The sequence below is a fragment of the Callospermophilus lateralis genome, chromosome 2 (genome assembly GCF_048772815.1).
Source record: "Callospermophilus lateralis isolate mCalLat2 chromosome 2, mCalLat2.hap1, whole genome shotgun sequence".
NCBI classification, from domain to species: Eukaryota; Metazoa; Chordata; class Mammalia; order Rodentia; family Sciuridae; genus Callospermophilus; species Callospermophilus lateralis.
Genome location: NC_135306.1, coordinates 132,296,696 through 132,311,099, shown reverse-complemented (window position 1 = coordinate 132,311,099; position 14,404 = coordinate 132,296,696). Strand labels below are relative to the sequence as shown.

The 14,404-nt window shown below is 43.0% G+C and overlaps 1 protein-coding gene across 1 annotated transcript in view; it reads left to right on the top strand.

Moving 5' to 3' along the window:
- Fat3 (FAT atypical cadherin 3) overlaps positions 1-14,404 on the top strand; it is a 610,786-nt gene that overhangs the window by 558,111 nt on the left and 38,271 nt on the right. Inside the window, exons 15-19 of the mRNA XM_076843882.2 lie at positions 1,570-1,784; positions 3,119-3,256; positions 4,198-4,341; positions 7,546-7,743; positions 10,697-11,495. Of these exons, the coding sequence (XP_076699997.2) occupies positions 1,570-1,784; positions 3,119-3,256; positions 4,198-4,341; positions 7,546-7,743; positions 10,697-11,495 (1,494 nt within the window). The remainder of the gene's footprint in view (positions 1-1,569; positions 1,785-3,118; positions 3,257-4,197; positions 4,342-7,545; positions 7,744-10,696; positions 11,496-14,404) is intronic.

Genomic DNA, 14,404 nt, shown 5'->3' with positions numbered 1-14,404 from the left:
GTTATGTACCTGTTGAGAAGGTGGCAAAGAGGGTTCAACTCTCTTTGGGGATGGTCACCATATACAAATAAGGAGATATAATTAGCAGCACTATTTAACGTGGCAAACATGCCAGATTCCTCTTAACACATTAGGTGTTTCTCATATATTCCAAATAAGAGAAGCAAAGCTTCAGAGAGGTTACACCTTTTCCCCAGTGTTCATTAGTAAATGGATTATCCCAGATATGAACTTGGCTTTTCCTGACTCTGGAATTCATGTTCTAACCTCAATATAATGTAACACTACCAACTGCTGGAACATCAAGCATGCAGGAGATACAGGTCTCACTTTTGACTAGAAATATTGGTAAGGAATTGCACTAGCAGCTTCTCTCAGCAGTGCTTCTGTTTATTAAGGTCATTAATTCAAATTAAAATGTATGGGGACTTCCCTTATTTAACTATGTTAGCTTTAATCTGTCTAGTTATGACCATTGTATATGAACACCATGGGGAAATGGGTAAGTACCATTTAAATCTGGCATTGGATAACAAGACTGGGTTGCAAAATAAAGCAGGAGGGGTGAGAAGTGCTAGGAAATTTTAATTACAGGGACAAAGAGGTTCTGCGGTAGGTATGTCTACTATTTCTCACCTTAAGTAGAAGAGGACTGTTAGCAGTCTTAGTAACCGAAGAAGTCCTCTCTCTGGAAATGTGAATGGATGTGACCTTCTCCCTGTCCTAATGATTGTTTTCCAAGTGAGAGAAAAGTTTTGTTTTTGAGAACTGCTGTATGGGTAGTACAAAGACCATCTGCCAGACACAGAGTATGCTAGATCTTCTCACCAGACAGGGCTAGGTGAGGAGTGATGTAGCCCTTAAAGAGCCTTTCCTAGAGGTGGCACCTAACTAGAGTTTTCAATTGTTCTAATTGTTTAATTTAGACAACTCTATGACATGGACATTATCATCTCTTTTCTATATGTAAAGACATTAAACTCACACTCAGTATTTGACCACTGTCTGATTACCATGTAGATCCTTTTTCCTATGTCACTATGCCTTGAGATTTCTGAGACTTTTACCCTTTTTGTGCCATAATAGTTTGAAATAAGCATTTCATAACTTGACAAAGCACCTTTGTGGTTAATTCAATTTCAGCTAAGTCTGCAAGTATTTACTTGCTGACAAGGAGCAGGATCATATGATCATATCTACACATCTCATCTCATCCTGGGTATACCTGGGTCCACCCGAGGAAATGGAAGACACTTACCAGGGATGGTTGCCCCTGTTCCTATTCCCTAGTTGCATGAGCAGATTTTCATGCTTCTTGAGAGATGTTCAGAAACTGTTGCAGGAACATGCAAAGATTTTTCATTTATTTAGTGTTGTGTTTGATGGATAGCTATGCTTTACTGAAAGCATTAATCAGATTTCTGGAATGCTTTCAGGGAGGCATTAAATAAATTCCTGAATATCTGAAATTCTTGGCTAGAGATGACGTTGTAAATATTACCATGATTATAGAATGGCTGACCAATGTTTTTCCCTAATCAAATCTAAAGCTCCCCATTTTTCTTTAAGGGGGTATTTCTGTCTCGGAAGTCCTGGACTATGAACTATGCAGAAAATTCTACCTGGTGGTAGAAGCTAAAGATGGGGGCACCCCAGCTCTCAGTGCTGCGGCCACTGTGAGCATCAACCTCACAGATGTGAATGACAACCCTCCCAAGTTCAGTCAAGATGTTTACAGTGCTGTCATCAGTGAAGATGCCTTGGTGGGAGAGTCTGTCATTCTGGTAAGTGCCAGGGATGTCTAGATGTCTGAGACTATTATTACTCATTATAACGAAGAAGTTAACAAAGTCTCTGTTGGATTTTCTTCACTTTCCCCTTTCAGTGTCTTTGTGTCCCCACAGTGCTAGTCAGACACAAGCCTTTCAATGGTATCATCTCCAGTTTGTACATTAGCGTGGATTAGATAGATTAATTTATATCAAGGCTATAGTGACTTTTTTTTCCCAGAGTGTATACTTTTTTAGGAAACCAAAACAGACCATGTAAAGAATTTTTAATGATGGTTCCTACTAGTATATGAACTTAGATGATAAGTTATTAGGTAGCTTGAAGATTACTTTTTTTTCTGCACAGTATGGTAGATATAGTTGATAAGGATATATTGTACATTTCAAAATCACTGAGAATAAGTTTCAAGTGTTCTCTCCACAAACATTTGAGGTGATGGGTTGTTAATTAGCTTAAAATAGTTATTCCACATTATATCCATAAATCATAACATCACTTTGTAACCCATAAATATGCATGCTATAATTTGCTAGTTTATAATAAAAATTATTGGGTGGCTAAAGATAAACTAAACTTGGCTTACCTCTACCACCACCCATACAATTACAGAGTTGGGCAGCTACAAATGGGCCACTCTTGGAGGAGCCCTTTAGGGAAGGAATTTTTTGTGATAACATTTAGAACAAGCCATGTGTTCGGAGAACTCAGGTTTTCTTATGCCACAAATTACATTTTGAAAATGAGATATCATACTTACTGAATCCTGAGTGAGACAAGTCTCTTCCACCCAAACATCTCTCCTTTGATTACCCCAGCATCAGGATGTAGGTGGCTGCAGCCCTCTGCTGTATACATTAGAGGTGGACTTTCCAATCCCTCTCTCGTTCCTGGATATTATAAGACTCTTCCAGTGCATATAAATATGAACATAAACAATACAGAGTAGTAGACAGTGGGCAGCACATTGGCTATGTGGTAAAAGGGAATATTCTTATACCTCTCTACATGAAAATGCATAGGTTTAGAGAATGTCCGACTCTGTAGCAGAAACCACTATTTGCAGAATTGGGAAGGAATCATGAAAGCACTACCATCAGCTGACTTTGGGCTCTCACTGTCTCAAGCCTGAGGAAAATCAAGCATGACAAGCACCAGGTTGTAGGCAGAGGAAATTAGCAAAGAATGAGATGGGGCTCCACTGGGGCTTATCACTGGCATTAGTGAGCTGAGCTCCTAGGAATTCTGTCAGTTCTGGAACTCTAAGAATAAAACCTTTCTCTGTCTCATGTGTTATGTCTTTTCTATGTTTTTCTTGGTTTCGATGAAGCTAATAGCAGAAGATGTAGACAGCCAGCCCAATGCACAGATTCATTTTTCCATTGTGAGTGGAGATCGGGACAATGAATTTGCAGTGGATCCTGTTTTGGGACTTGTAAAGGTTAAGAAGAAACTGGATCGGGAACGGGTAAGCTATTCAAGACCAACTCCTTTCCCATCCACACCTATATCTCCACTGGAATCAGGGGCACAGGCTTCATGAGTATAAATAGCAAGGTTCTCTATTCTAAATATTGAGAATAAATAGGGACACATTAAAATGGAGTGTGGAGTATTTGGATTAGACTCCCTGCCAATAATAGCAGCTGGCAATTGTTTATATATGGAGGTTGGAAAAGAAAGAGCAAATATGTGTCTTTCAGAATGGCTTAAATTTCAGTCCATCTGCAAGTGAGGGCGGAAAAGTACCTTCAGTGTTAGGATCCTGTGGCACTAGTTTCCTGAGTAACTTTAGCCCTAAGTGAGCAGATACAAAAAGATCACCTGAAGGAATCTAAGCCATAAAGAATGGTACAGAATATTCCTGTGTCCATTAAATGTTAAACTGAGTTTCTAAACCTTGTCTTTCTTGACCAAAACATGTGTCTTCAAAGAGAAATTAAATATAGAAACAAGTGTCATAGTAGTGATGCTAAAAAGCACATGGAATCCACTGGGTGTTGTATTTCCCTACCTCCACAAATACTAAAACTAGTAAGTCAGACAGGCCAGTTGTGACAATGATTGGGATAAACAAGGGCCCAGAGCTGTGGCTCTAACAGGGAGTGGTTTTGTCTCCCAGGGACACTGAGCAATGTTTGAAAACATTTTTGATTGTTAAAGCTGGGCAGAGGGTGATACTGGCTCCTGGTGGGTAAAGGCCAGGGATGCCTTCAGCCTTCCTACAGTGTCCTCAACAGCAGAGAATGCTCTTCAGCTGCAAATGTTAGATGTTGAGAAACCTGGGCTAGAGAACCACAGAAAGGTGGCTGATCTATAACAAAGCAGAGTGGGAACCTGCAGTTCCTGAGTGCCCAGAAGAAAAGAAGTGCTGCTGTTTCTTACTGTCACCTCTTTGTGCCTTGGCAGGTGTCTGGATACTCACTGCTTGTCCAGGCAACAGACAGTGGTGTTCCTGCAATGTCATCAACTGCAACTGTCAACATCGATATCTCTGACGTAAATGACAACAGCCCAGTGTTTACACCTGCCAACTATACTGCTGTGATTCAGGTAAGCAGATCTCACTTGCCAGGCACTCATCTGTATGCATTCAGCCCACTTCCTGTGCTGTGTTTCCCTCCCTGTCTTATTTGGTTTGAGTTTACCATAGATTAGGTAATTTATAAACAACAGAAATTTATTGTCTACATTCTTGAGACTGGGAAGTCCAGGATCAAGGCTTCATCCGATTCTGTGTCTGGTCTCTGCTTCATAATGCAGCTTTCTAGCTGTGTCCTTACATGGTTTATAAAGCAAACAAGCTTCCTCAGGGCCTCTTTTATAAGGATGCTAATCCCTATCAAAGGTTCCACCTCTTAATACTATTGCATTGGGAATTTTATACCAACATATGACTTCGGGGAGAACATAAACATTCAGACCATGGCATTCATTTGGGTTTCTTATTATTTCTTAGTAGGTATGAAAAAGCCTGATTCTTCTACCACAGCTGATGAATAAATGTTTCTAAGAGGTATCCAGGACAGGGTACTTTCATGTATCAGATGTTTTATGTACACTATCTATCCCCACAGCAACCTATAAAATAGGACGGTGGATTGACCTCCACCTGAGAGAAGGAGAGAAGGATTGTTAGGTTAAGTAGTTCACCCAAGATCCTATAGCTGGTAAGTGGTAGAGTCAGGATTTGAATTTGGGTCTGACTTTGCGGGGGTGGGGGGCGGGAAAACCCAACAACTCTGTAACGATAGGCAATCTTTAAGCAACTTTGTGCTGTTCTGACAGGGGAGGGAGATTGATAAGAACAATCTCATTATTCAAAGGGAGATTGGCATCAGGGTAGAGCTGCTACTCATTAAAATTAATCTTCCATGGGCAATTTGTTTAGCCCTTTAAATTCACCTGCTTCTAAAAATCAGACTGCAGGATAAGGTAACTTACAGCTCATATTCTGCTCTCAGAGAAAATGAATCTTCTTCCCATTTACTCTTTATTCAGAAGATATTTCATGAGCACAGTTCCAGGTGCTGAGCTTCCTTTACCTCCCTATATTTTTAGAAGCTGGATACCCAACCTAAGCTGGATCAATCCTGACATACCGTCAGCGCAGAGGGCTTGGAGGAGACAGAAATTGAACTGGAGAATCATCTCTTGCCTTGTCCAGCTTGGTATCAGAATTACCCCCAAGGGCTACCAGGATTGCTACCAGGGCTTTGTGGGTAGAAAGTAAGATGAGAGTAGCCAGATCTTGAGGGGACACTTTGGGATGACATCGAAGACTCTGAGTATGGCCACCCACAGCAGGCTTCCTCAGCCCCCATGCTGCTGAGCTGTCCAGGGATCAGAGCAAGCAACTACCTGCTGGTTCCAGCCCCTGTGTGTCAGTGGAATCCTTTCCTTTGGAGAGGAAGTTGCATTTCCTCTTCTCCCTTGTATTTCTCACCAGCTGTGCATGCTGATCACCCTTCTGCCTCCACAAAGCTTCACCCAGGCCTGTGCCTGCTCACCTCCATGACCATTGCCCCCCATGGCACTCTTTCCTCTCAGGCTCTGCTTACCTCCCCCCACAACAAAATGGGCTTTGCCTACACGTGATTCATTTTATGACACATATCCATGGCTTGGCAGACTGTTTTCAAATGCAGATGGCAAGTCAGTCTGGGAGTGGTGGTGGGGTCCCCTCTGCCAGGCCTGTCTGTGTCTTTGGGCACCTTTCTTTTCCATGTGGTGACCCCGAGGGCACACATTCTTTCTCCCTCTCTCCTTCTAGTCTGTGGAGGAAATGGCCTTTATAGAGTGAGCAAACAAATCAATAAATCTCCTGCTTTGTGTGATGCTGAGTATGTTGTTCATGGAGAAGAGTAAATCTTCCCTGGGCTGAGTTTTCTCCACGATGGGTTCCAGAGGGAAGCTATGATGACCAAGAGGGCACTTGAAAAAAGGAGCAGGAGAACTTCGAGGTTCTATTCCCTTCCTCTTTCAAAACCCATGCCAAACTAATGTATCCACCTAAAAACTAAAAGATACATAAATAAATAAATATAAAAAAAAAAAAAAAACATGCCTTCCGGGCTGGGGTTGTGGCTCAGTGGTAGAGTGCTTGCCTGGCATGCATGGGGCCCTGGGTTCAATCCTCAGCACCACATAAAAATGGAGGTATTGCATTCATCTACAACTAAAAAAATAAAAAAGCATGCCTTCCTTTCCCCAAGCCAGAATGATTTCTTTATTCCAACATATGGTTTTTATAAGGCTAATTTGGCACACAAAACTTGAGTGGGCCTGCCCTCCACACTGCAGCGTATCACTGTCTCCATCTCTGCAGCTCAAACCCATTTAATCCTTGAGTCGATGCCATCAGGCGGCAGGAGCCAACAAAGCTGACTTCAGACCCAGACCACGGTAGCACTGAAGTCTAAACAGAGGGGGGCAAGGAAACTGGTGCCTGTGCTATGGAGGATTTAGTTCGGCATTTTCAAAGAGAAGATAACCTCAAGAAAGAACTGCAAAGAGTCTTTGTTTTCTCCTTTTGGGGAAAAGAGTGAGGGTTTCTGTAAGATAACACAATATAGCATCAGGGTTTCCATAGACTGATGATGCAATGATTCCCTTTCTCTTTATTTTCAAGTTGAGGAATATTCCATCCCCCTTCTCTCTTCTAGAGAAACATGGCAAAACTGTATTCTAGGGTGGGTTATAAAAGCTTCGTCTTCCACCTGGACTGTGCTTTTGCATATTGACTGGGAAATTGCCAGCATGTCCCCTCAAAACATCCAATGTTGTGACATTGTGTCACAGTGTTTGACCTCAGCATACTCGTATTATGAGTGTGAAGAAGAGCACCCCACCAGGAGAGATTTCTCCTGGCCTGAGAAGATCTCCAGTGTTGCCACCAAGACTGGAGAGAGCCATGCAAATGGGAACAATCCCAGAGGTTTCCTGATAAATGCTGGGCACTTTGGGCTGATGAAGGACAAGGTGTACCCCACATTATCCTGAGAACCTATAAGCCGGTTCAACATGAGGACCTTGTGTTCTCATCTACAGAGCATCATCTCATGAGGCAGACACTGATGGAAAGAGGATGCTTGCCAACACCAGCATGTTGAGAAGGCAAGAGGATGTCACAGAGAACCCCTTCCACTAAAGCCCAGTTCCTAGCTTTTCACTCACCACCAGCGTTGAGGGATTTTAAAAAAAATGTGAAGAGAAGTGTAATTTTTATCTTCCTTTTTATCTTTTACTGTTATGCAGGAAAATAAGCCAGTAGGCACCAGCATCTTGCAGCTGGTGGTAACAGACAGAGATTCCTTTCACAATGGGCCTCCCTTCTCCTTCTCCATTTTGTCGGGAAATGAAGAGGAAGAGTTTGTGTTGGACCCTCATGGGATCCTTCGGTCAGCGGTGGTCTTCCAGCACACAGAATCTCCAGAATACGTGCTCTGTGTCCAGGTATGGCCTCGTTCTCTGTCCACATCAGGCTGCCTGTCTCTCTGTGCTTGTTTCACTGCCTGTCGGTTGGCTTTTCTTTGTCGAACAAGTCAACATAATTCATTACTGTGAAGGAATGTTCCCCTTTTAATCTCAAATTCAATTTCACACCAATAAAAGCGGCCTGTGTGTGTGAAATTGAACAGGAAGGAAGGGAAGCTGCCTGGTTCAGGAAGGACATTTCTGTAGGTTGAGCCTGGCAGACAGTCACTTCACCTAAGTCGGCATTCTAAGACTCTTGGGATTGTAATTAATCCCCAAAGAAACTCATTGTTTAAAGCTTGTGGCTCTCTACTGAGCATTGTTTGCCACATTACCCTACTTGAGGAAGCTACCAGTCACTTCCTTAGTGGAAGTTAGTCATAGTATGTCCTCTGCTTGCCAGACCTCCCTAGTGTGGCAGGGAGAGACCAAAGACTCAATTGGCACTAGCCTTATAGGATCTCTCCTCCAGGTCATTAGCCTGTGTGAAATGAAGTGGGACAGATAGGCAAAAATAGAGGGCATGCAAAGGATGTAAAGGGGAGCAAAAACACCAAGAGAGAACACAAGAGTTCCCCCATGTGAACTGTGCCGATACTCAGATTTGGATTCCATCAGTAAAGTTGAGTGACTTTTCAACCCACAGGTGCCCACAGAGAGCAGCCCACACCAAGTATGTATAGTGGCAATGATAAAAATAGCAATCCTTTGTATTTGTATAGATTTGATGTTAGATGTTAAGGGCTGAAGGAATAGTTCAGTCATAGTATGTGTGAGGCCCTGAGTTCCATTCCTAGCAACACACACACACACACACACACACACACACATTGTACATGTTATCTCTTTGGATAAGTAATAGCTTGTTCTACTCCTGAAACCATCCAAATTAATAACTGCCAGCTCTGGGCATGCCAGTGAACTCTTCAGTTGCTGCCACTCTTTTAACAATTTATATCACAGTATAGGGACTCAAGGCCCAAAAGAGTTTTCCAGTGTCTTCTCACAGCAGGGAGTACAGTGTTTCCATCTTCTGTCTAGTTGTTAGAAAGCAGATATCATCTCTCAGGCTTTGCAAACCCCATAGCAGGCCATATCCTCCTAGTACCTTGAAATAAATTACCACCACTGCCCATGTTTTCTTCCTTTATAAGGTCTCTGGGTGCCTCAGTGACGCTCCCTTTGCCATCTTACTGCCCCATACACGTACTATTCTATCAGAGCTTCCTGGGTAATTCCTCTGCTCATTTTCTTCTAACTCATCCCTCCTGGATCAATCATTCCTGTTCAATTATTTGTTTTCTTAAGTGAGAGATGAACAAATTATAACCCTTTGGCCAAATCCTGCCCTCAGCTCTTTTTTCTAAATCAAGTTTTATTGGATGTAGCCTCACCCATGCTTCGTGGCCACTTCCAGGCCCTAAGGACAGAATTAAGTGGTTGTGATAGAGACCATATGACCCACAAAGCCTAAAGTATTGGCTGTCTAGCCCTTTGCAGAAAATGTTTGCTTACTCCTGCCCTCAACTAATACTTTAGCTCTAAACTAAAACTCAAGCACTACAGTGCTTGAAAACTTGGGCCCTGCAAGCCACATTCTACCCACAAATTTCAGACTTTTGAATTTCAGGGTTTGGGGGTAGATAACACCTTCTGGTCCTCCTCTGACCACAGGCCCATTACCAAATACCTAGCAGTTTCAGGCCTTTCTGCCACCTTTCCAGCTTCTGACATTGGAACCTCTGGCCTGGAGTTCAAACTCGTCACTGATATTTTAAAGCTGTCTACTGTTTGACTTTAAGTTCATCTTTCACCAAACTTATCTCTTCCTATAGGAAGTCTCCAATCCAGTATCTCTGGTTCACATTGCTAAGCAAATAGATAATGAGGGTGACATTAGTAATAAAAATGGCAATAATCACGTGAATTATCACATTCAAAATATTTATATGTTTTAGGCCTGTGCTAAGTACTTTGCAATCACTCTCTTTTGGTCTCCAACATACAAGAACCCTGTGAGATACATACTCCTATTTTACTCACATTAAAGAGACCAAAATTGAGGTTCAGAGAAGTTGAGCAACTTACTCAAAGATGGATATGAAATGAGTGGCAGAACTAAGATTCAAATTCTGGCCCATATGTGATGTCCAAGCACTTGCTCTTACACTGCCTTCCACATGCAATGATACATCTCCCCCGATTTCATTTAGCCTTTGGCCCCACTATCTCAGATACCCACCCTGTGGACCCAGCCCCTGGGACTCTTCCCTCCCTCCAAAGCCCTACATCACTGACTGCCTCCACATTGCGTGTGGCAGGAGTTCAGTAAAGATCTTCTGTCAGTGTGGCTGTTGCAGCAATGCTTATTTCAAGAAGAGAGAGAAAAGGTTTGATGTTTTTTGTTATTGTTTTGGGGGCTAACTATTTTTCCCTTTGGTGTGCTTTTTTTTTTTTTTTATTCACTCTGATATAATTCCCAGTTAAATAAAATGTCGTTTCCTAAATATACAGAACAGTGGCATCTGGTCCAATCCAAAGGAAAGAATGCAACAGAGAACAAAGATCCCTTTTCCAACTGGGAATACCATTTTATGAAGTTTTTCCTGTGGTTTCTGTCCACAAGGAAAATAAGGCCAGCCTGTGTGGGCATGCTGGGTCTCATAGCACCCCCATCCTCCTTCCCTCTTCACCCCCACCAGCATTGTTGTATTGACACATTTTATTGTCCATAACAGAGTGCACATATGGGGATTGAAGGTGATAAATCATTCCCCTTACTTAAATGCAGATCCTCAGCATTTTACACAGTCATGACAGGAGGTTGAGGAAAAAGCAAACTCAGTTAAAGGTACAGACGTCTTCTGAGGGGTTTTTATTAGTATGATTTTTTTTCTTAATTCCTTGTTTTTCCGCCTCTTGGTGGCCCTAGGCAAAGGACTCAGGAAAGCCACAGCAAGTTTCTCAGTCCTACATTCGTGTGAGGGTCATTGAAGAAAGTATCCACAAGCCCACGGCCATTCCTTTGGAAATTTTCATTGTCACCATGGAGGATGACTTTCCTGGTGGGGTCATTGGGAAGATCCATGCCACAGATCAAGACATGTATGATGTGCTCACGTTTGCCCTGAAATCAGAACAGAAAAGCTTGTTCAAAGTGAATAGTCATGATGGAAAAATCATTGCCCTGGGTGGCCTGGACAGCGGCAAGTATGTTCTGAATGTGTCTGTGAGCGACGGACGCTTCCAGGTGCCCATTGATGTGGTCGTGCACGTGGAGCAGCTGGTGCACGAGATGCTGCAGAACACCGTCACCATCCGCTTTGAGAATGTGTCCCCTGAGGACTTTGTGGGATTGCACATGCACGGGTTCCGGCGCACCCTGCGGAATGCAGTCCTCACCCAGAAGCAGGACAGCCTGCGTATCATCAGCATCCAGCCCGTGGCAGGCACTAACCAGCTGGACATGCTGTTTGCAGTGGAGATGCACAGCAGTGAGTTCTATAAACCAGCCTACCTGATCCAGAAGCTGTCCAATGCCAGGCGACACCTGGAGAATGTCATGCGCATCTCAGCCATCCTGGAAAAGAATTGCTCGGGCCTGGACTGTCAGGAGCAGCACTGTGAGCAAGGCTTGTCCCTGGATTCCCATGCACTCATGACTTACAGCACAGCACGCATCAGCTTTGTGTGTCCACGTTTCTACAGGAATGTGCGTTGTACCTGTAACGGTGAGTGCAGTATAGAATTCCCTGCCACCTCTTGAAATTTTAGGAGTCAACTGGGTTATCATTTCTTCAAGGCATGCACTCAGTCACTTATTCAACTGAATATTAATGAACCACCTGTTATGTGCCAAATAACCATGAAAGATTCTGAAACTGCAGGAGGAATAAGAGAAGTCAGCCCTCACTCCCTTGGAAGTTTAGCCTAGTGAGCAGCACAGACAGGCAAGGCCAGCTGATAAGCAAGGTTAGATAGATATACAATGGCGGTTGGGGACAATGAGAGGGAAGTTTTTCTAAAAAGAGTGTCCTATAGGCTGAGATAAAGGTCAAGTAGGAATTAGGGAGGGGAAGGAGAATATTCCAGGAAGGGACAGCTTGTATGAGAAAAGCTTAAAGGCAAAAAGAAGAACCCACATGGAGGAGACAGAAAGAGCTTTTCTCTTGCTAGAAGGAGGCAGCAGTAATGACAAACGAGATTGTAAAGCAGGCCCAGTGATCACATGAGGGCCATTTGCCAGGATGAAGAACTTATAAATTATCCCAAGGCACTGGAAGCCATTGGCTGATTAGAAGTGAAGAAGTGACAGGATCAGATCTGTCTTCACAAAGGGCAGCAGAGGGGAATGGATGAGATGGGGTCAGGGCAAAGGGAGGGAAACAAGTTGGGAATATGGCAGAGGGTAAAGGCAGTTCAATTGCTTCAGTGAAAAACAGGGGCCAGATGTCCAGAAGCACAGTCAGGGGATGGATTCAGCCCTAAGAGCCACAAGGACAGAATGGTTCATGTTAGTTGATGTAACTACAGTCATTGAACCTTGACCTTTACTGGTCAAAGGCCATAGCTGCACAGAGTCAGATGCCCATAGTGGTCAGTGAGAAGAATTACTCTCTCTTTTTCCTCTCCCTGATGTGTGGAGCCATAAATTCACTTCTCTCTTCTAAGAAAATTGCACCCAGAGTTTTTCTGACCAGTGTGAACTTGATCCACAGGAACTGTGGCCAGAAGGAAGGCCATTTGTAAAACATTCCTGTAGGTAATTGGGGCCAGACAGTGCCCCTGGCCTCTTTGCTTGGAGGAAGTTCTTGCTTGCATTTTGGAGAATAAGCTTATGAGAGGGAGGACTTAGGGATCACAACTGCCTCTGACAGATATTTAAGACAGTCTTAAAGCAGCCCAGAAAGGTGCCAGGCATTCACTCAGTGGTACCCAGTAAATTGTTTGCATTTTTTTAGGTTAGATGCAGTGATGACCAGACCTGTGAAATATGTAAATTCGCTGCAAAGTAACTTGAAGCACCTATGTTAGGTAAAATGCATTTCTGGCAGATGTCACCACCATTCAGAATTTATGAATGCCAGCTGTGCAGGTCTTATCTAAATTCCCTTTGCTAGCAAATTGATTCCTGCACCAAAGTTCTGTTAGGGCCTACATGCAGTGATTCACAGCAGGGTTCAAAAGGGGTTTTGGACAGGACAGGGCAGACTCTGCAGGAGAAAGTATACTAGCTAATTAATTCTGAGAACTCAGCAAAAATCTGTAGAGGTTGCAATGTCCTAGGCACGGAAGACTCAACATGAAAAATACCATCTCTGCTCTTAGGAGCTGGCTATGGTGTAGTCAGTCTGCAAGCCCCTACTTGCTCTAATACTGCCATAATAAGTGCCACAGAGCAAAAAGCACAAGGCCCTCTTGTGGCGTCTGTGATGTTTATACACAGAGACCACACATGTCCTGGGTCTTCAGGGATGAGTGTGAGTTCATCTAGAAGGAGTAGAGGGAGAGGAGGTCCTGCAGAATTTCTTTAAAAGAGGGAATTTAGAAGGATCATTTGGGGGGAGGGGGGAGGAGAGGACTTACTCTTCATTTTGTATGAGATGCTAATGTTTTAAATGAAATAGGTTTCAGGGTGATGTCCCTGATTAGGACTCCTATTCTCTAGTCCCCACAAACCTTTCTAGTCCCATTAAATCTAGAATTCCAGAAGTTTTAGTAACCTAAAAGGAGGCCTTCTAAGTTTGAAAAGTGAGTGCTTTTTCAACAAGAGCTCTGTGCATAGTCAGACCAAGCTCTCAGCTTCTTCTGACCTTTTAGTCACCCTTATAATTAAATTTAAATAAAATTCTAGATTTTAGCAATAAAAGGGGCTCAAAAGGTCATCTGTGAAGACTCATCTTCAGTAGGGGATGTATGATAATCACCATTTTATAAATGTGGTAGTTATATGCCTTGCCCAGGGCTGTACCCCTGGTGAGAATGGCCTGCTAACTCAGCAAAGGGTCCCCTTGGTCCCTATTTTATTATGTGCTCTTAAGAACAAGAACTTTTCTATTTTTTTTCCATGTGAATCATAACCTCAATACTATGTACTCTATGAGAATACCCAAATAAACCCATTTTCTTAGCAAACTGATCATCAGCCTCACAATAGGATTCCAGAAAGACACAGGTTCTCAGCCTCCAGCATGCAGAGGGATTTTGGGAAACGTTGAGCCCCACACTCAGATATGGACAGCAGGTTTAGGCTATCTTGAAACCTACACTCACTTTCTGTGCCACACACATTGCTGCTGATCAAGAAAATTTGGAGAGATCTCACAGGGAGGTAAAGAGAAAAAAAATTCCTCCAAAGTCAGAGGGAAAACTCTTGGTTGTAATAGTAATTACCCTCACACTTCTTCTAAAGTTTCCTTCTAAGTAAAACTACAGTGAAGATTTGTTAAGGTAAACATTAGTTATTTTTTAGGCATCTTCTCATTTATTGGGCAGATGGACAGGAGAGGTCATTTAATTCAACAAATGCTCCTCCCCCTACACACACACACACACACACACACACACACACACAACTTGTATTGACTACTTATCTGTTTACCATTGGAGGCCCACAAATTTATTAAATGAAGTTTCCCAG